Raw genomic sequence first — 22,140 nt, forward strand, 5'->3', positions numbered from 1 at the left:
GTTATGGGACACGTGTGTGTGAGACAAAGTTTTTCCCCTGAAATTTGTTTCTCTTACAGCTTTCAGCCATCACGTTACAGATCAGTCACTTAGTAGGCTACAGATCATAACCAGTTGAGTTGTGTATGCATCTTATGTACATGTGTGTATATATATATATATATATATATATATATATATATATATATATATATATATATATATATATATACATATACAAACTGACATGTATAAATCAGGGCTTTCCTAAACTACTGTGATCAAAAGTGATCAGATTGTGTTATGCTTCCTTGTTTCATTTTCATAAATGTTATTTCATTACAAATATGTAAAACTCCACTTTGTGAATCATTATTAATGCACAATGTTCTGGCAAGTTGTGTTTTGCGCATACAATGGTATTGCAGAGCTGAAAGTATGTAATATCTTCCATTACACCTTAAGGTACCATATATCATGGTTTACTATAACAAGAATTAAAAGGTGTTACCTTGTAGGCCCATGAGATCATTGTACATTTATGGTACGTAATTCTCTAAAACAAGGGTTACTTATGATCTGAAATTAGCTATTCTTCTTGGAGAAGCATTTATTGGCCTTTAAACCTGCTGGGGATTTATTTATGTTTTTTTTTTTTATGTTTTGTTTTGCTCCATTTTTATTTTATTTTTTTACACAAAACTGGGGGTTTACACTCAAGACTACATTCATTTTACATCAGTAAAATAACATGTGGAGGTTAGCAGAATGAATGAATGAATGATCTGTGTGGCCATGATGGTTTCTTTAGCCCTTCTCTTAAACATAACAGTATATACAAATCTTGCAAAAGCAAGAAAAATTCTATATTATAATATGCAATAAGCAGAAATGTATTTCTAAAGCACACAGGCTTTGTTTTTAAATTAGGGTTTGACTGCATGAACACTCCACATATAATTATTTCCCATTTCAAATATATGAGTTTTGACTTTGTAAATTAAAATAAATGAAACTCATATGACGATGAAAAAGGACAGCAAATTTCCCATGTTATTTTCTTTCTTTTTTTAGTCTCAAGTTTTTCCTTTATCTGCTTTCTCTACACAAATGCCTCTGGTACATCACTGCCGTTGATTTTCAGGTAGATTTTAGCCATGTTTTCTTTCTCCTTCCTCTTTTTGTGCAGAGTTTTTCTGAAGTACAGCAGGTAGAGAGGTAACAGAAAGCCCAGCATACTAAGTACTAGCAGACCAACATTCACCTACATAAGAACAAAAGACAAAGACACAAAGAGAGACAGGAGGTCAAAACATGCCTAGCAGGCATTTAATCCATCTAGTATTACTAATGGTTTCTTTTATGTTTGTCCCTAAAACTGAGCTAAATCTGACAAAACCTCCCTTGGGAGAAATTCAGTGAAGTCCTCAACTGTAAAATTAAATAATTAATTTATGTTCTATAGGGGTAGGGTTACTGTTAATGTATAGTCATTGTAATTAGCTTTAAATGAACACAATATGAGTCAAAGGATATGTCCAGATTTAGATAGCTAAGTAAATATGTGTGTTTGTGTGTGTGTGTGTGTGTGTGTGTGTGTGTGTGTGTGTGTGTGTGTGTGTGTGCTGGTCTGGGTGGTTTACGAGAAAATTATTTAGGTTACAAACTGGTAATTACAAGTATTATGCTATAATTGTGGTTATGAGGACATTTCTAGTGTCCCCATAATTCAAATAGCTTAAAGATAATAATAAACTATGTTTTTAATACTAAAAATGTTTTTTGTGAAGGTTAGGTTTAGGGTTAGGGTTAGGGGATAGAATCTATAGTTTGTACTGTATTAAAATCATTATGTCTATGGAGAGTCCTCATAAGGATATCCGCACCAACATATGTGTCTGTGTCTCTGTGTATGTGTGTATGTGTGTGTGTGTGTGTGTGTGTGTGTGTGTGTGTGTGTGTGTGTGTGTGTCATACCCAGAGTGGGTCTCCCATTAGTGGTCCCATCATAGCCATAAACAAAGGCTGCTGCAGCAGTGCAAATAAAGCGCTAACCAGAGACTGCATTCCGGTCAGACTGCCAAACTGAGTGGATGGGTATCTGCAGATATATAGTGAGATTTCCTCAAGTCACAGAAAGGACAATGTTCAAGAATGCACATATAGAAGTGTTCTTATTATATGCTTAATCCAGGTATTACTGGTAATATCACATGCAGAATATAATCATAGTATGATGTGCTAAACTTACACAGCAGCATAAAGTCCACCAATGGCTGAGTGGATGAAGCCTCTGACGATGGTGTGAAGAACAAACGAGAGCATCTGGAAAAAGAGGATAAGAGAGAAGACATGAAGAGAATTGAGAGGAGAAAAGATAATAGCATTAATTATACGTTTTAAGATGGTAAAATATTGTAAGGTTACAATGTGCAAAGTGTGTTACCAAGGGGTCATTTGGCTGGCAAAGTTGCCCCCTGCTGGTTAATGCCGTAACTGCACCATCATGTGGGTAAACATTTTTTTTTTAAATGTATTAATAATAATCTCCATTTAACATTAGCAGTGTACTCAACACAATTACATTTAATTTTACAAGCAATGTATAAATTGCAAAAACAATATAAAAAAATCTTTTTTTTTTACTACATTATTGTAGTAGTAGATGTTTTACCAGTGCCAGTTTTTTAAGGATTCTTAACAACATGAAACATACAGACTGCTTTCTTCTTGTCTTAGTAGTCGGATTCAAAAGTATAAATGGTGATTCTTAATTTCAACAGATTATTTAAGATCTGCACCACCCCTTTCAATCCAATAAAAATGTTATTGGGATCGAGCTGAATCAAATAAATTGTTTTATATTTACATGAACATTTCCTATTGAGCAATTGGCTGCATTACTAGGCGGTATGTAAACGTACTTAGTGAAAGGCAATCTTGAACACACACACACACGCACACACACACACACACCTGAAGAGGGAGGTTAGGAATCAGGCAGGTGATTCCAAAGCCGACGAGGAGGATGTTAGTGAAGATGAAGGCCCGTGTGGCGTTGGTCACTTTCTGAATCTGTCTGTCTCTGCGTTTGGGTTGGGGCTCATCCCTGGAGACGTGAAGAAAAACAGAGACACTTCAAGGTCAGTACAGTCCACCTTATTGAACTTTAAAAAAAATCCAACATTTGTCATTGATTTTCTGGCATTTTTCCATTTTAAAATGATTTAGGTCACATACATGTCAACATTTCAAACAGAAGTCTTTCATAACCTACTTGTTGGCCTCTTTTTCATTGATTTCTCCATCATCACATTCCTTGAGTTTCCAATCCATGATCTGACCGATGACCGGAGTAGTCATCAGGCATAAGAGTTGCATCACACCGAAAATGGACGTGTAGAGGCTCACTGAGCGAGAGAGAGAGAGCAAGGGAGATTATGTCATTGTCTAATGGATAATGCCTGAGGTTGATTAATAACTACTCTGGTTAGGGGGCCTGGGTAGCTCAGCGAGGAAAGATGCTGACTACCACCCCTGGAGTCGCGAGTACAAATCCAGGGCATGCTGAATGACTCCAGCCAGATCTCCTAAACAACCAAATTGGCCCGGTTACTAGGGAGAGTAGAGTCACATGGAGTAACCTCCTTGCGGTCGCAATAATGTGGTTCGCTTTCGGTGGGGCGTGTGGTGAGTTGTGTATGGATGCCTCAGAGAATAGTGCTTAACAAGCCACGTGATAAGTTGTGCAGACTGATGGTCTCAGACACGGAGGCAACTCAGACAACTTCATCCTCCGCCACCCGGATTGAGGCGAGTCAATACGCCACCACGAGGACTGAGGCGCATTGGGAATTGGGCATTCCAAATTGGGTGAAAAAGGGGAGAAAATAATAATTTAATAAATCAATAACTGAGTTTACAGCACTTAGTATACTTGATGTCCTAAAGCATAGTCCCGACCCCCCCCCCGCGATTTCCGCCTATGAGCATAGGTGTGCAGGGAGTGGGTTACGCATGAGGTGAGAGGGCAGATTGTGTACATGAGAAGGTTAAATGTTAGAATAACAAGCAGGAGGGAACACACGCTCTACTGGTTTTTACTGCTATTCTACTGCACTGCTGAGATTCTTACCCAGTTCCATTCTCTCAACTGCAAAAACAGTCAAAACAGCGGCAATTTAGGAAAATTTTGACATTTTCTACATCACAATTTAAACAATTAAAAGACCTGACATGTTGGAAATCTAATCTATTAATCCAAATTTGAAAATGTAATAAATCAATAAGACAGAAGAGACTTCTGAGAGTTTTTTGATATCACTGTTGCCTTTGGCTTAATTACTGGGTGGTTTTTAAGGGACAATTTTTACTGTGAAGCTGCTGTGAAGCAGTATGTTTTGTAAAAAGTGTTATTAAAAAAGTAGACTTGAATTATTAAATGTAATAATCAGAATTAGTCATTCTTTGGCCAAGTGATATAGAGTAGTTTATTAGCCTTAACCGTAGACTAATAGACTAATAATATGCAGTCATAGGTGTACATATCTGCTATTTATTTTTACAGTTTTGAACATGGCTTATTCAATCAGAATGTAGAGTCGGAATAGAATCTGATTATAAAAAAATATTTCCATTTCACATTATAAGAATTTTGATCATTGTAGAAAACAGAAAACACACCTGTGTTAAGATCTCCTCCACTTAGAGACTCCAAGATGTTGTTCATGGCTCCCATGTAGAAGATGAGACGGAGTTGAGTCACACACATGGTTACCAGACTCAAAATGAAGAGGGGACTAAAAATACTCTGCATGAACGACTGAGCTACAGAGAAGAAAATGAGAAGAAAGAGTTTACAAAAATTCACTGAGTGCCATGAGTTAAGCTCGAAACATACAGGAAACATGCAAATGCAAATGCTTCTAACAAGGCAAGCTCACTTTTATACATTGTAGTTCCATCATTTGTCAGAATGCAATTTATAGCACCAGTATGCATTGAATTCTCAATGTTGCCACAAGGGGCACTATAAATTGTCTTATACGCTAATTTTTCCACTTTCAGGTTAACTTCTGCCCTGAGGAGCAATAGTTTGAAAAAATCTTGCAGAGCAAAGTAAGTTTATAGTTAGCTACATGAATAAATCCTACATGATAACACATCCTGTTGAATGGCACATTCATTTGAAGGTACGCTATCATCTTCTTGAGCACTGAGGTTTGTTACCGCCGCAGTAACGCAAGAACACATATTAAGTGATATACAATGGGAACGTGCTCTTCTGTCAGTGTATTTGCAAAGAGAATGTTTCTGCCTTAAATTTATTTTATTTTGCCAGTATATTTTACACATTGTCACTTACACTCCTCCTTTTGCTCACACTGCAATTCCAGATCCATGGTGGACAGGCAGAGTTTGTGACCCTCTTTGGCAGCGAGCTCTTTCTGTTTCAGAGTGTTGTCGACACTCAGACGTTTACCGACTGTCGTCACCTGCCTATAAAACTGCTTGCCAGTGATCTTGTGGTCGAAGCCCAGCCAGCTGAATTTGATCTTGACACTGTACGATAGAGAGAAACAGACAGAAGGACTGTTTGAAAATGTCAAATTTTGAAGTGTATGAGAGCAATATGTTTTTGCATGTGTTTCTTACGAATAATCCATGTCCTCGGGACCAGGAAAAGGCTCCAGGGGCCAGTTGAAGAAGCAGTTGAAAAAGACGAGACCTGCACAGCCTGCCCAGACCACCAGAATCATTATAAAGGTAATGCCAAGGTCATAGATCACCTACAGTGAGAAACAACACTTTTAACAATACACAATAAACAAATCACTCTTAGACCAATGTCTGAGAACACAATGTTGGATTACCATAGTTTGTGTTAATGTAACAGACCTTGACCCCAGGAAAGGTGACAGCCGAGGAAGCATATGAGCCAATCATAAGTGCAATGAAGGTGGAACGAAGGTCACCAAACATGTTGGGCAACTGGAAGAAAACAAAGAAATAGATTCAAAAAATTATATTTAATTAAAAATAACTTAATTTCCACCCAGGTCTCTTAAGCAACCAAATTGGCCCAGTTGCTAGGGAGGGTAAAGTCACATGGAGTAACCTCCTCGCGGTCGCTATAATGTGGTTTGCACTCGGTGAGGTGCGTAGTGAGTTGTGTGTGGATGCCGCGGAGAATAGCATGAAGCCTACACACGCATTATGTCTCCATGGTAAAGCGCTCAACAAGCCACATGATAAAATGTGAGGATTGACGGTCTCAGACGTGGAGGCAGCTGAGATTCGTCCTCTGCCACCTGGATTGAAGAGAGTCACTATGCCACCAAGAGGACTTAGAGCACATTGGGAATTGGGCATTCCAAATTGGGAAGAAAAAGGGGAGAAAATAAAATAATACAAATATCTTAATTTGGACAAGCAGACTTAAATGAATCTAGTTTCATAACTTATAGATACTTCTCAGGGGCCGTTCAGACTGAATGCGTCCTTGAGTTAAAAAACGAGATGCAGTGCAATGCACATAACAGCGTGCTGGTGTCTCCAGACAGGATTTTAAAAGTTGACATTCTTTTTTACCTGCGCACTGGCCAAAGATGTCCGTCTAGTGCATGTTTACAGAGAAAAAAAATTCAAAAAGAGAACAGATGGACACAAAAAAATGTTCGCCCTTTATACTACACAGGAACACAATGACAATTCCCAGAATAGAAAACGTATAGAAAATGTGCTTGCGCAAAAGCTTTTTTGCAGTACACAGGTGTCTTAAGATGCGCTAAAATCTGAATTTCTTTTACCTGACACAGCATCCGAATAAAACGCAATGCTTTTATGCGAGACCCTGAAAAACAGTGCTCAAAGACATCTGTCTAGCGCATGTGAAAATCCAATGCAGATGGATGCAAAAACACATTTGTGTGAACGGCCGTATATAATACTGAAAAATAATTAATCCCTGAATAGAAAACTGACTTCTTTTTTTTTTAGATATAAGTTTCCTGGACAGTGTATTTCTCTCTTTCAGAAAAGAAAAAAATATTACAATCCTGGCAAGAACCCAATTCATATTCTGATTCAGACTCTGGCTGTTCAGAGCATTTCCTTTACAGTTCACTGTAATGGACATGAACAAAGGGAAGTGATTCACAGTCATTCTCCAAATACAGCAGCAAGCTAGGAGAGATGGCCAACAATTATGGAATGACAAAAGCACAGCAAATCAGCAGTGAAAGGATTTACAGTTCAGAGGCAATGAGTATAACCAGAGGATGAGACTGGAGTTTGAGAGAGAAAGAACAAGCGACAGATTACAGCACAAAAGATTAGAAAAATGCAAGACAACTAGAAAATACATTTATATGCAGTGGGCCTAAAAAGTACTTGTACACGTATGCCACACTACAAAAAATGTATGAATTTAACAAAATATCAAACCAAGAGGCATTTGCAAAAAATAAAATATAAAAAAAATTAACCAAGTGAAGCCAACATACATTTTGTGAATATATGAAGTCAGTTTCCTTCAAGTTTACACAGGTGCCCAAGCAGAGTAACCTCAGGTGTAGTTTTTACATTCACTATGCACATGTTGCACTAAGTTTGACAGTAGGAAAATGACCCAAATCCCTCTTGTTTTGTTTTGTTTGGCTGAAAGTGTATTTGTGGTATATTTGAGATGACTGCCACTTTTCTACTGTTATCTGGTATAATTGCATCGTTACATTCTTTGTTTCTTTGTTTGTTTCATTTTTTCTTTCTTTCTTTCTTTCTTACTTCCTTTCCATTCCGTCACCACAAGACAAATAACTGGGTCAGTATGAACTGAGGAAAGATCAGTCCAGTCTGAACCGGCTAATACAGAGTCTTTTTTATGACTCTAATTGGAGTTAAGACTGGGATTGCCTGCCTACAGTTATGCCTTGTTCCTGTGACAACAAGTGGATGAGCAACACAGCCAGTGCCATGTTACATAAGAAAGTGACCTTAAATGCGTGATCAGCAGATTCTTGATCGAAGTTCTGTGTTTTGTCAAAACTGATTTGATTGATTGATTAACTTTTTGAAAAGTGGGGCTGAGTTTGGCATCCTATTTACACTGAAAAGGAGTGATGCAGCAAAACAAAAATGTACATTATAACCAACAAAGCTTTGTTCAAAAAGACAAACGACAAATCTGTTTTAATCTGTTGCAATTCTCACAACTTTTAATGACTTTTAACAGTGCAATGTACAGTCAGAAAGTTTTTGAGATTTTTTTCCCTCCAGAACTATATGTAGCGAGTAACATATGTCAACCAAATTAATGTCACAAGCCACCAAAATGAGTGGGTAACACTTTACAATAAGGTTGCATTTGATAGCATTGGTTAAAATGAACTAACAAGGAACAATACTTTTACAGAATTTATTAATATTTGTTGATGTTAATTTCAACATATACTAACATTTTTTTAAATCAAAAGTTGTATTAGTTAACATTAGTTTATGCACATATTTATTACATTTTTATTAAAGGGAAAGTTCACCCAAAAATGAAATATCTCTCATTATTGACTCACTCTTATGCCATCCCAGATGTTTCTTCAGCAGAACACAGCTGAAGAATTTAAGAAGAATATTTGAGCTCTGTTGGTCCATACAATGCAAGTGAATGGTGACCAGAACTCAAAAGGTCCAAAAGAGACATAAAGAAAGCATAAAAGTAATCCATATGACTCCACTGGTTAAATCCATTGGAAGCAATATGATAGGTGTGGGTGAGAAACAGATCAATGTTTAAGTCTTTTTTGCTCTCAATCTCCACCTTTGACCACCTCAACTAGTAGGCTGAATGTGAAAGTCTAGATTTACAGTTTAAAAAGGATTTTAATCTTGATGGGTTTCTCACCTACATCTATCATATTGCTTCAGAAGATATAGATTTAACCACTCGAGTTATATTAATTACTTTTATACTCCATCAAATTCTGGTCACCATTTACTTACATTGTTTGGACCAACATTTAAAAAATCTGTTAAAAAGCTGTTGAGCAGAAGAAAGAAAGTCATACACATCAGGGATGGCATGAAGGTGAGTAAATTATGATAATACATAAAACATATATTGTTCATTGTTTCTTTATGATGCATAATGCATTAACTTATGTTAACGAATGGAACCGTATTGTAAAATTTTACCAACGAATATGTTACAAAAATCAAATCACCTGATGTATTTGTGACAGGTGTATTTTACAAAAAATTCCAAATAAGCTCTGCGTGTCAAAATATGCAAGGACAAAACAGCTAAATTACCACACTATCATAAAGACAATATAGTTATTTAGGATCAAAATAATGTATACAGTTTCATGCTCAGTAAGAAATATTTATGGATGGTGCATTTTCTTAATTCCCCAAAAGCAGGAGGGTCAAAAAGTTCATTTTGGATGTAGGTGTTAATGTTTTAAATGAGTTCATGCTCATTCAATTTCTCAGATCTCGCTGAGTTCAAGCCGACCCAAGGCTGTTCTTACTGGGTAAGCACACTGGGTAGTACACCCTCAGGAATTTATGCATGGTGCCAGCACAGCAACAGGAGGGAGCCATCGGGAAAAATAGTGAACTAAGACGCACAGAGGTGGTCTAATGATTAACCTACTGAGTTACGCATGAGAGCGCTAAGACGTGAGGGACTGACACAGACTGAATTTCCATACTGGTCCATACTAAGGGTTTATGCTGGTTTGTGACAGTCTAGCTGGTAGACCAGCTTGCTCTCAAGCAATGTTAAGAAGTTAAGTCAGGTGGACCCAAGCATTCCAGAATCCAAAACACACAATACACTGATTACCAGCTATGTTGGTCTTTTCAATAAGGGAGAGCTGGAAAGAATGCAGCACCAAAATTGTATTTTCATTCATATGTTAACACAAACACACACACACACTCACTCACCGTAAGTGAAGTGAAGGTCATACACATTCCTCCAAAGCCGTTAAAGGTCAGAGCAATGAAGATAAGGACCGACAGATCTGGAAAAAACAAATATGTAAAACATCCTCAGATGCCAAGATCTGTTTCAATAAGTATGAAAAAATATATTCAGTAGGGTTCCCACTCCTTTTTACAGATGAATTTCAATGACTTTTCCAGTTCCTTGTTATGAATTGATATTAACATTATAAAGATTGCACTCAAAAAGAGCAATTTCTAACCAATGAAATATTGAAGAGATAAGCTTAAAGAGGAATATATATATATATAGTTCTGTGACTTTTTCAGGACAGTTTTTAAAAATGCTAAAAAAAAATTAATAACCTGATATTTCCAGGTTTTCCATGACTGTGGGAACCCCAATTCACATTTAAATGGATATGATATTCTTACCATTTGGGTTGCTGGCTCCATAAGCGATCATAAGGCACGAGAGGGAAAAGCAGGCACTGGAAACAAAAACACAACATTGGAACTCAATAAATCAGGAACTCAGGAGGAATTTCTCACTGCTAAAAATATTCAGGCCCTATATTTTCAAGCTATGTACTCTAAACGTATACATACAAATTATGCATTTTCATAAGTATGTATATGAAATACACATTATATTGAGAACTACACACTTAACACCTACCTGCCAAGCAGACGGAGATTGCGTGGGCCATATTTGTCCATGACGATTCCAAGAGGGAGCGTGATAGCGCTGAGGAGGAAGGAGCCCACGGTGAAGGCCAGATTGAGCATCTCATCCTGCTCCTTACAGATCAGCCATCCGTTCATCCTCAGGTGGTCTTCTGGATGTTTCAGAGGGACCACCTCCACACCACTATCATGCTGGACGGATTGGAACTCGTCATATTCATATTCTGCATCATCAGACAATAATGAAGACACAGGTGGAACGGAGAAGTTTGCCATCGAGCTATTGCCTGTAGAAGACAATGAAAAAAAAGAGAGAGTTTAACATGTGTCTGACATTCATTTTAAATTGAATTAATAAGTTAGTATATTAGAATTATTAGGGTATATTTCTTGGTGTCACAGTCCCCCCCACCTCCAACCCCGTTGGACAGTCACGCTTAAACCAGATTTTATATGGTTTCTAGCTGGTTGAAATTAGTGAATCAAGCTGGTAATTAGCTGGACCAAGCTGGTTTAGTTGGTTGTTCAACTTGACAACCAGCTGGTGGGGCTTAGGTTGACCAGGTAGACTGGTCTATTTAGGGTTGGTAGACCATCTAAGAATTACTTAAAAAAGATAGCCTCTGCTGGACGGTCCACATAAACCATGATTTATATGGTTTCTTGAAGGTTTAAGATCATCATATATGGTAATTTGCTGGTCCAAGCTGGTTCAGGTGATAGATCAGCTAAACTACCAGTCGATGGGGATGAGGTCGGACTAGACTATATTGATCAACCTGGTTGGTTACAGCTGGTAAACCATCTATTGGTGTCAAAGTCAAGAATTACAGAAACTTGAGACTCTGCTAGTCAATCCAGTTAAAAAATGTCTTTTTTAATAGTTTCAACCTGGATGAAGCTGGCCATTTATGGTCATTAGCAGGTCCAAGCTGGTTTGGGATCTGGACTTCTAGCTGATGGGATAATGATGATCGACCTGGTAGACCATCTTGGTCAACCTGGGCTGTATGACCACCTTGGATAAGCTATTGATGACCAGTGAACAAAGTAAGAAACCGACTATCATGTTCCAAAAACCAGCTTGACAGCCTTATGGGCCATTCACAATGAACAGGTTCTTGGGCAATAAAAAGCTAGATGCTGCATCACAAATAGAGCACAAAGCAGGTGATTCAAGATGCTTTTTAACCATTTAAGTTAATTTTACAAGTCAAGACACTGCATCTAAAAATGTTTGGCGCTCCTGCACGATAAGCTGAAAGCAAAGACATCTGTCTAGAGCATTTTTACATTAGAAAACAATTGAAAAACAGCTGGGTTGAACGCATCTGGTGTGAAAGGCACCTTAGACTGGCATGACCTGATATTCAACACATTGGAGATGTACTACACATAGGGTCACGATTTCTACCACAACAAGTCCAGTAAAGAGAGTGAGAAAACTCAGATGTTGGTGTAAAAACTGAGGGAGGGGAGAAAGAAAGATAGATGTTGAAAATGTGCGGGAGGGAGGTGAGAATGAATTGGTCACATGCATGCATCCCTGCTGTTAGTCCTACTGTGAAATAGGCATCATATACTTGTAACTCTAGTTGCTGTCCAAACTCACATTATTCTTGACAGTTCCTTGAAGCTCACAACTGAGGTTTCTCAAAACTTGCACTCTACGGCCTTGTTGACACACCATGTTTGGAATGGTCAGTGGAATAATGCAAGGTTACAGGAGGTAAGGACACTATGACTTTGCTTCAACACCGTTTGGAATTGCATGTACATGGACCATTTTTATAACAACAAGTACAATGGAAACTTAAGGAAAGCTGAACTTGGTTCATGTGTAACTACAACATAAATGCAGCTGTGGTGTTTATGGATGAAATGTACAAAATGTATGTAGTTCCAAGCTATTTACTTTTCTGTATAATACTGCAAAGTGTAAACATTTATATGTGCAGTTATTACACAGTTGTAATAATTATATGTGCTGTTGTAACCTTAAGGAATTATTTTGACTTATCTTTGACTTACTTAGAATTTCTAACCCTTAAAATTACTTTCACTGATGTAACCTAATGAAGTCAGGAGGATTCAGTCACATGAAAAAAATATTTCTGAACTATGACTTTGAATAAAACCATTTAATATAGATGTTATGCAGGTAAAGTGGTGCTGGTGAACATTGTGGCTATTCTGGTCCACCAGCTAGACCATAATCTGCCCAGCACAACTCAGCATAAACCAGCCTAAATCTACATGTAATCAATTCTGGAAAAAGCTGGTCTTCCCTGTGACTGCATCTACAAAGTTCCTGAGATAGACTTTCACCCAGCAGTAAAATGCTTGGAATGGGGAATCACTAGCAAGGTTTCAATAAAGACCTGAGATAAGGGCTGTGAATGAAAGAAAGCAGAAAGAGCACATTGGATATTTCTTTATCTTGTTCTGCTATGGGAACATTGTTTATAATCGTACTTTTGGACTATTGTACAATCCTGTTTTATATTATCTCACCATGCACACACATATAAACTCTGATAATGAACCAGGTGACAAAGGATTGCACTCCATTAATACCAGCTGGCATATTGGAGACATATGAACTGATGTGTGTTCCATATTACAGCCTACGATTGGTACATTTCAGTCTTCTCTTGAGAAAAATGAAACACCACATCCACACTAATACATTTTAGGATAGAGTATACCTGCACTGATTTTAGAAACACTTTGGAAAACGATGCCGTCGGGAAATGGAAAATGTTTTCAACCACAAAAGTATTATTGTGAATCTGGCCTTGAAAAAAATAATGCTATGCTTGAGAAGATATAGTGAGGTGAGAATTATTTAGACTGATATAATTCAGAAAGTGTAGGGAAATTATTATTTTTTATTTATGCAACCTTTCCTGGTCCCAATATGCCACTTAGATGCAAAGTGATGCTAATAGTAGGTGTTGAATGCCTTTCGGGGGGCAGAAGGGTTGGTAATCACCCTCTAATTTGTGCCAGTCACATCCCAAAGATGCACGTGTCCTTCTTCCACAGCTACAATGGAAGAGGCTGCCAACTCAAAGCGTGTTTCAGGACTCAGTACGGAATGTTCTGACGTGTTTCACACATGGTCGTAAACACTCTCGCACTGAAAAAGAGGGCTTGGGATTTGCCACAACCGAGGAAGAGCGAGTCATAGAGCTTGCTCTGGCTTCTTTCCAAAACTAAGCTGGTGTGCGGATGGTGTTCCCATTTGGGCACTTGTAAAGGGTACTAAAGGGCATTGGGGGTGGCAGGAGATGCATCATTTTTTTTTAAGGGTGATCACTGGCAGTCCTGCCTCATCCTGTCTCGTCCATTTATGTCAAATACGTACATTTATATCATGGTCTGTTCTAATACTCTTGTGTATATTATGTTTTATTAAGTGCCACCTATAGCCACTAGAGCCTCCATTTTTCTCCCAAAACACTAAATAGCAATAAAAACTACCACAGTACTTTCCTAAACACCTGTTTGTCACAATGAACTGCAAAATGTTCCTGATCCATGAGATCTTTGGTGTCTAAAGTTTGATTTTGAGGTAGTTAGATCAAATTTTGTTATATTTTTTAAAATGTTGCAAATTTATGTAGCTAATAAAAATCCTTAAAAGTAACAATTCTTTTGAGACAAAATACTTATTTATCATTTTCAGTTTTGATTAAGGTAATTAAATAAAAAAAATTTCAATAACTGTCCAATAAGTGAAAGGATAGTATTTGGGGTAAAAAGCCCCCCTGTTTCAGAGGCTAAAGGCCCCTATAAAACACATTGTTTTTCTTAAATATTTGAAATTTTTTCAAAGTGGGCTCATATTGACTGATCCAATCATAATAGAGATTAGTTTATTGACAGAATACTTGAGATGTACTAAAATGCCAAATGTGTTTGAAATTAACAAAAAATTGTTAACTTTTTCTGAAGTGGTTATATTCAGTAAGCATCACTTTAATTTGTTACTCAAAAAAGCATCTTGGTGTCTCAAAATTAGTTGCATTAGTTTACAAACTGTGCCCTAAACTACTGCCCAGGTATCTACACAATATCACTTTAAACCCCCAATGGGCCTTTTACCCAAAGCGTGGGGTAAAACGCACCATTGCCACCTTTTTTTAAAAACTGAATTTTAATAAAAAAACCTTCCTTTATTATTTATTTTCACACAAATAATGTTGCTCTATCAATATTCAATACAAATTATTAGTTTATATAATGAATATATAATAAAAGTTAAATCAATTAGTTTGACCTTGAGACATTTTGTGACCAGAAAAAAAGCTACATTTCTTTAAGGGGTGCCTTTAGTCCTGTTGTGCCACATGGATGTGTTAATGGCTGCCTGACGCCAAACGCAACATTCATTTAAATAGATGCTATTTCAGAAAACACCCGGAGAGATAGCAGTCACCTGCTCTTAGCAAAAAACAAGATGGTGTGCTTGATAGAAGGGTTGAGGAACAAATATGTGAGATGAACCTACTAAATCAATTAAGCTGTATATTAGAAAACCTTACAGTAATATACTTATAATTGTCTTTAACACACTGCTATGACAATGATAAGTAATTAATATTGCGTGTCATCTATATGACCTTTCACCTATTTTTACTGATAGTCCTATTGCCATGTCACTGGGGTGTGACATACTATATTCCATATAAAACTATTTGACCGCATATTAATTTAGAGACTAACTAGATTACTGGTACTTTTAAAAAAGTGATGGCAAAAAGATTTATAAAATTGTGAAAAAGAAATGGTGGCCAGTTACAGGACCTTTTATTATAGAGTATATACTTACCATTATACATTCATATAAATTTAACCTAAAATCTTTAGGTTGATATAAGCTTCTAGTGGAACACATGCATCAACTACCCAATGCAAAAGATTTGTAGACATATTAAGGTCCAGTACAATTAGGAGAGAATACAAGGAGGGGTTGTTCTTTTCATCCACAGCCATTAGTTTGTTGGCCAGATCTGATAAAAAGTAAGGAACATTTCACGCACACACTTTACAAAGTGTCCATAACAACATTTTCGCGGAGGGAGCTAAATACAAAGACTTTTCTGTAGTTAATCAAACACTGCTGATGGAGCTCCACGTTCTGAAGATCAGGGCCAGTGAACTAAACCACAAACCTCACATGCTTTGCGTCATACTAAATTGTCATAGAGGAAGACTGCAGTTTAAATGCTGACTCTTGCCATAAGATACAGTGTCCTGGAACTTTGAGTCTTATCTGTGGACTTTATGATGACACATTCTTACTGCTGAATACATCAGCGTTTTTTGCTGCCTTGTGCACCAGCAATTTTCGCTGAGACAGACATACCTATTACGTCACAACAATGTGACTGACCAAAAGGACAATAAAAAAACAAAACAAAAAAAAGAAAAGCTGAGTAATGTCACAAAGCAGGAACTAGGACTTTTTCTGGCTTTTCAAGCACTTTTGTGTGTTACTGTTTTTTTTTTTTAAGTACAGCTTTGCTCTGCCATACAGACAGATAGACATGTAAGATGGCCACCAAGCCACCCAGATAAATGGTATTCCTAGATCTACCCGAATGATAAGCGTCCTACAGTTTCCTTCACAAACAACTCTTTTTCTCTTCTTTTGCCCCTCTTCTCCCCCTTCGTCTGTCTGGGAATTTCAAACCAGCTTTTGTGGTTAAAAGGGTCCCAATGTTCTTTTAAATCAAGACGGAGAACCCAAGAGACAACATGATAAATGGGCATCAGCAGCTACAGTGAGACTAAAACATGTTTTTACGTGGTCTTTCTTAGACACAATCAGTTGATCAATTCCAAGCCAATCAGTATGTCTGAGGCTCTAATTCAGTTAAAGAAGCAGACAGTTAACATCTCTATTAACATCAAACAGTCATCAAGCCATTACTAATCTACAGTATACTTAACAGTAGGCCTCTCGATTTAAGGGTGCGCTTGATTAGGTCAGACCCTTTCACATTCCAGTGTTTTACAGTTCTCTGGTACAGTGATTTAATGGAAGCTACTGTAAAGCGAATGTCTGTGTGGCTCCTGAGGGATGGAGATTCCACCTCCTTAGAGAATGTGAGAATAAATCTGTTTTGCTCGGGGTTTAATTTCTAAGTAATGTCCGACACAAAGTTCACAGCATTTGTAGGCTTGTGAGACCAGATTGGAATGAAAAAATGGATGGCATTTGACAATATGCTAACTGATCAATAAACAAAACACAATTGTGCCTTCAGTTAAAGATTTTCATTGATAGAATGATTCTTTGGAGATTATAGAAATATCCTGGATATTAAAATATTTTCTGTAGGTCAGCATATTGGTTTATGGTTTGTATGTAGATGTGTATATATATTATAAAGCTGTAAAACCCACTCAAACCAAACATTTTATTTTTAAGATTAAGACTTTTTCTTACAGATTATTTCTTACCTGGCTCAGTGCAGAGGTATGAATAGAAGCCCTCAGACTTTAGCATGATGAGTAAGGAACCCCAGCCCAGTAGGACAGCAGAGAAGAGCAAGTTTTCAATGATAGCCGTTACCGCCATCCACCAGCGACGGGCGAATGCCGTGGCCAGTGTGGGTGCCATGGCTGCAAGGAGTAGGAAAACAGACAGATCAGAGGAAAACGTGTGGTTAACAGGGATTGGTGGGATCAGACCACACTGTGTGGAGGGGTTCCTTTGATCTGTGGAAGAAAAAGGGACAGACGTGTATTAGGTCAGTCATTTAAATGGTACCACCAAGATTTCCATAATGCAATGATATTGTGAATCTGTGAATGGCTCATGGAGAGGATTAACAAAAAGTCACTTCTGAAACTCACTCCATTGTTATGTATATCACTTTGTCTGTGAAGTGAATCTCACATCTTTCAAAGTCAATTAGGCTCTTTTGCAATACATAGCTTTTGGGAGAATAGCAAAATTTGCTTGGAAAAAGACTCCCACATTGTTTAGACACGGGATATCTAAAAGAGCTGGATCAGCTGAGAAATTCTGACATGAAATAGATTAAAATCTCTCTCTAATCTTCTGTGTGTTGCATTTATGACTTTGTGTCAATTTTATATCAGACCAAGTATGCTCATTCATTAACAGAGAATGATGAATAGTACAGTAGTTATACAACTTCTGTAGAGAATGAATACTTTTCATTATGTAACTTATATAAACTATATATATATATATATATATATATATATATATATATATATATATATATATATATATATATATATATATATATATATATATATATATATAAATATATATTAGTGTGTAAATATTTATTCCAAAAGCAGCCAGGCTTAACAGATCTGTACTGCTATTCATTCTTTTAAAAAGATTTAAATATCTGGTGGTGCTCACAAGACCTATACAATATACACACATGAACATGAACATATATAAAAATATATATTGAATACGTACCTTTGAGAGTTGGTTCACAAGTGCAGATGTCTTTGCACTCTCTCTCGCCCTTCCTCCTGCAGTTACCCCGGCACTGACTGAGAAGGAAACCTTTGGCAACTGTCTAATTTATAGCGGTTTCATGTGGGAAAGCATCAGAGCGTTCTATTGGTTACATCGGGAGGCTGAGTATGCCAGTCAGCCAATCAGCTGAGAGTCTCACACTACATTGAATAATCACGAGCTGTCCGTCCACAGGTGATCAGCTGCTCACCCGTGTGTTGATAGGTTTTACTGTAGGCTACTTCCAGATATTTATCTGAAAATTATTTGAAGTGCAGGAGATTGGGTTTTAGATTTGTAGCCTCATTTAATGATCTAAATGGAATCTTAATTATAATCATTGCTGAAATCGATTTTCTTTTCGACTGTGTTTATTGATTATAGAATAGTCTATTTCCTAAACTCCAGATTAGACATTACAATAAAACTTTATTTTGCAAATAAATGAATAATGAAAGTTGATTCAATCATCTCGCCTCAGGAAAAAATACAGTTAGGCTTATGATAAATCCTTAACATATAACAGTAAAGAGCGTGATTGTCTGTGACTGTGTGTGAACACTAGTAATTGACGAGAGGAGGTGAACTAAGGTGGCAAATTGCAACACCTAGATAAGATGACAAAAACAAAGCTGTAAACCGCCATTTTAAGGAATCAACAAAAACAGCTCAAAGTGTCTGACAAAGTGAAGCAGAAGTGATACTTAACAGACGATAATGTTATATTTCCAAAACAAATAGCCTACGTGTTGTACAAATAGGTCCCATAGTTCCCGCCAAATTATCAATACTATCATGGGAAGACAATAGAGCGAGGCGCGGCGCAACGACTTTCAACCGCACCACACAAGTAAACTATTAAACCACAAATTAAACTAATTCGATTAAAACTGGCCATTGGTCACCAGTAGTATCCTATAATTCTACAAAGACGTCGCCCTTGTGTTATTTAAGAGACTATAGCAGACTTCGCGTTCTCGTGTGCGCGTTCTCGCAGAGCCCGCTCTGACCGGCGCAAAACAGTGACTGGGTATTACTGTCAATCTACTTACCAATCTTGGCACAAAAATTAAACGTAAGTTACACCGAATTAAACAACGCCCAGGTCTCACTGCACTCAATGTGGTCCGTGTTTTTAGTAGTCTGATGTTTGCGATTAAATCATTGCATTGATCAGCGCAATCAGCAAGACAGACTTATCATGACTACTCACTAAAATCAGATGGGTTAAAAATGACCAACACCAATGGTGGGTTGATATAGCACCGATCCATTGTTGGGTTATTTTAACCAAATGCATTGGATAGCAAGTTTTACCCAATAAACTGGGTTATAAAATAACACATTTGTTGGGTTTTATTTTTTGGGGGGCCAAAATGTTGCTTTAACCATCCTAGTATTATTGGTACTATTATTATTGTTGACATTATTATTATTATTATTGCTGTGTAAATAAATTATAATGCACAAGTTACAAATATCTTGAAAATGCTTTATTCCCATTAAATTAAAAGTTGCAAACATTTTCATTAATTAAGTTAATGGTTGCAATTGTGTTATCAATTGACTTCCTTTTTATCATTAAGTTACTTACAAACATGTTTAAATTTACAAGAACCACTTATATATACACTTATACTGTATAGAGTAATACATAAGTGTAACGTTAAACAAAAGTGAGATCCAAAAACCCTAACTAGAAACATGAGACATAAACATGACTAAACTAGACTTGACACAAACAAAACATGACTTGACTAAATCTTGACTTGGCTTGGCTTGACTTAAAACAAAACTACAACAAAGTTACATTAACAATACTCCACAAAGGACAATGGCAAACATGAGGGCTAAAATACATTGACATGCGTAACAAGTTATTATTATTATTATTATACATTTTATTTATAGGCGCCTTTCTTGACACTCAAGGTCACCTTACATCATCATCAACAATAACAAATTTAAAAAGCAATGAGACACAAGACAATTAAAAAAGTGCAGTTATGGTCAAAGGGAATAAGCTATTCTAAACAGATAAGTTTTGAGTTTGGATTTGAAAAGTGGAAGAGAGTCAATTTTACGGAGGTCTGGTGGAAGCGAATTCCAGAGCTGAGGAGCAGAGAAACTGAAAGCTCTACTCCCCATAGTAACAAGACGGACACGGGGAACAGTAAAATGAATAAAAGAAGAAGATCTTAGAGTGCGCGTGTGTGTAGGTATATGGAGGAGATCAGAAAGATATGAAGGGGCTAGATTATGAATGGCTTTAAAAGTAAAAAGAAGTATTTTGTAGTTGATACGATAAGTAATAGGGAGCCAATGCAGCTGTTGTAAGATCGGCGTGATGTGAAAAATAGAAGGGGTGCGAGTAATGATACGAGCTGCCGAGTTTTGAACCAGTTGAAGTTTATGAAGAGTTTTATGTGGAAGACCAAACAAAAGGGAATTACAATAATCTAAACGGGAGGTGACTAAGCTGTGAACAAGAATGGCAGTGGAGTGCGGCGTGAGAAAAGGACGCAAACGGTTGATATTACGAAGATGATAATAAGTAGACCGGGTAACGTTGTTAACATGAGATGTGAAGGAGAGGGTGCTATCAAAGATGACACCCAAACTCTTAACCTGAGGGGAGGGGAAATGGAGGAGCTATCAATAAGAATAGAGAAATTATGGATTTTGTTTAATGTTGATTTTGTACCTATAAGAAGCAATTCTGTTTTATTACTATTTAATTTAAGGAAACTTGATGTGAACCAGGATTTTATGTCAAGAAGGCAGTTTGTAAGGGAAGATGGTGGAAGTGTGGAATTAGGTTTAGTTGAAAGATAGAGCTGGGTATCATCTGCGTAGCAGTGGAAATTAATATGATGTTTACGGAAAATATAACCAAGGGAAGAAGATAAATAATAAACAATAAGGGCCCTAGAACAGAGCCCTGGGGCACACCTGTTGTGACAGGAACAGAATGAGAGGTAAATGATTTTAACTGAATAAACTGAGTGCGGCCAGAGAGATATGAATGAAACCAGTTAAGAGGTATGTTAGTAATTCCAATAGAGGAGAGTCTGTCAAAAGTATGGTGTGTGAAATAGTATCGAAGGCCGCACTCAGATCAAGCAGAAGAAGAATGGAAAGTAAACCAGAGTCAGCCGCTATAAGAAGGTTGTTAGTGGTTTCAAGTAGTGCTGTTTCCGTACTATGATGCGGACGGAAACCAGACTGGAATTGTTCATATAGATTATTGTAAGAAAGATGAGTATGGAGTTGAGCAGCCACTATTTTTTCCAAAATTTTGGAGATGAATGGAAGATTTGAAATAGGTCGGAAATTATTATAGTCGTTGGGATCTAAACCAGGTTTCTTAAGAATCGGAGTTACAGAAGCTGTTTTAAGAGAAGAAGGAACAATTCCAGTAGTAAGTGAAGAATGAATGATGTTAGTGATTAGGGGGACAGTAAAGAAACAGTGGCTTTCACAAGCACAGTTGGAAGAGGATCCAATCTACAGGTTGAAAGTTTGGATTTTTGAATAAGTTCATTAATTTCATTTACTGAAGGTAGGGTAAATGCTGAGAAAAAACAAGTCGGAGCAAAGGAAACTGTGACGAATGAGTTCGGACCAGAAGTAGACATAAGGTACTGATGAATATGTTCAATTTTCAAAGAAAAAAATGATAATAAGGAATTACAAAAATCAATCGAATACAAATGAGGGGAAGTGGATCCGAGGTTTTATGAAATTAGAGATGAGTGAGAAAAGGACCTTTGAATTTCCTTCACTTGAACTGATTAAACCAGAATAATAGGTGGTTTTAGCTTTGGAAATCGAATTTTTGTAAAAAGAATGTGATTTAAGTACATGTCCTTGTGCACAGTGAGATTTGTTTTCCTGTATAGTCTTTCAAGTTGTCTTCCTTTTGTTTTTAACTTTCTAAGAGTATAATTAAACCAAGAGCAGAAAGAGTAAATGAAACAGTCCTGGTTTTGAGTGGAGCAAGGTTATTG

The 22,140-nt window shown here is 37.1% G+C and overlaps 1 protein-coding gene across 3 annotated transcripts; it reads right to left on the reverse strand.

Annotated features, from left to right (window-relative positions):
- Positions 1-145: 145 nt before the first annotated feature.
- On the reverse strand, positions 146-18,177 carry LOC127635444 (large neutral amino acids transporter small subunit 4-like). 3 transcript variants are annotated; one of them, XM_052115502.1, is made up of 15 exons: positions 18,089-18,177; positions 17,086-17,343; positions 10,604-10,898; positions 10,360-10,415; positions 9,928-10,004; positions 5,878-5,970; positions 5,635-5,768; positions 5,345-5,541; positions 4,663-4,806; positions 4,115-4,132; positions 3,257-3,389; positions 2,956-3,088; positions 2,231-2,304; positions 1,957-2,080; positions 146-1,243 (listed from the first exon to the last, which is right to left on the reverse strand). In XM_052115502.1, the coding sequence occupies exons 2-15, from the start codon at positions 17,243-17,245 to the stop codon at positions 1,082-1,084; spliced, it is 1,800 nt and encodes a 599-aa protein (XP_051971462.1). In that variant the 5' UTR covers positions 17,246-17,343; positions 18,089-18,177; the 3' UTR covers positions 146-1,081. The 3 variants fall into 3 exon arrangements, with proteins under 3 accessions (XP_051971462.1, XP_051971463.1, XP_051971464.1); XM_052115503.1 differs by having other exon boundaries at positions 17,086-17,247; positions 18,089-18,154; XM_052115504.1 differs by lacking the exon at positions 4,115-4,132.
- Between the last annotated feature and the right edge of the window lie 3,963 nt (positions 18,178-22,140).

This window comes from Xyrauchen texanus, chromosome 43 (genome assembly GCF_025860055.1).
Source record: "Xyrauchen texanus isolate HMW12.3.18 chromosome 43, RBS_HiC_50CHRs, whole genome shotgun sequence".
In the NCBI taxonomy this organism is placed as follows: Eukaryota; Metazoa; Chordata; class Actinopteri; order Cypriniformes; family Catostomidae; genus Xyrauchen; species Xyrauchen texanus.

Coding starts and splice junctions, on each gene's coding strand:
- LOC127635444 (XM_052115502.1), bottom strand. CDS start 17,245: ATGGCACCCACACTGGCCACGGCATTCGCCCGTCGCTGGTGGATGGCG. Junction 5,971..9,927: donor TGACCTTCACTTCACTTACG/GTGAGTGAGTGT, acceptor GTTTTCTTCCAG/TTGCCCAACATGTTTGGTGA. Junction 3,089..3,256: donor AATGAAAAAGAGGCCAACAA/GTAGGTTATGAA, acceptor TCACGTCTCCAG/GGATGAGCCCCAACCCAAAC.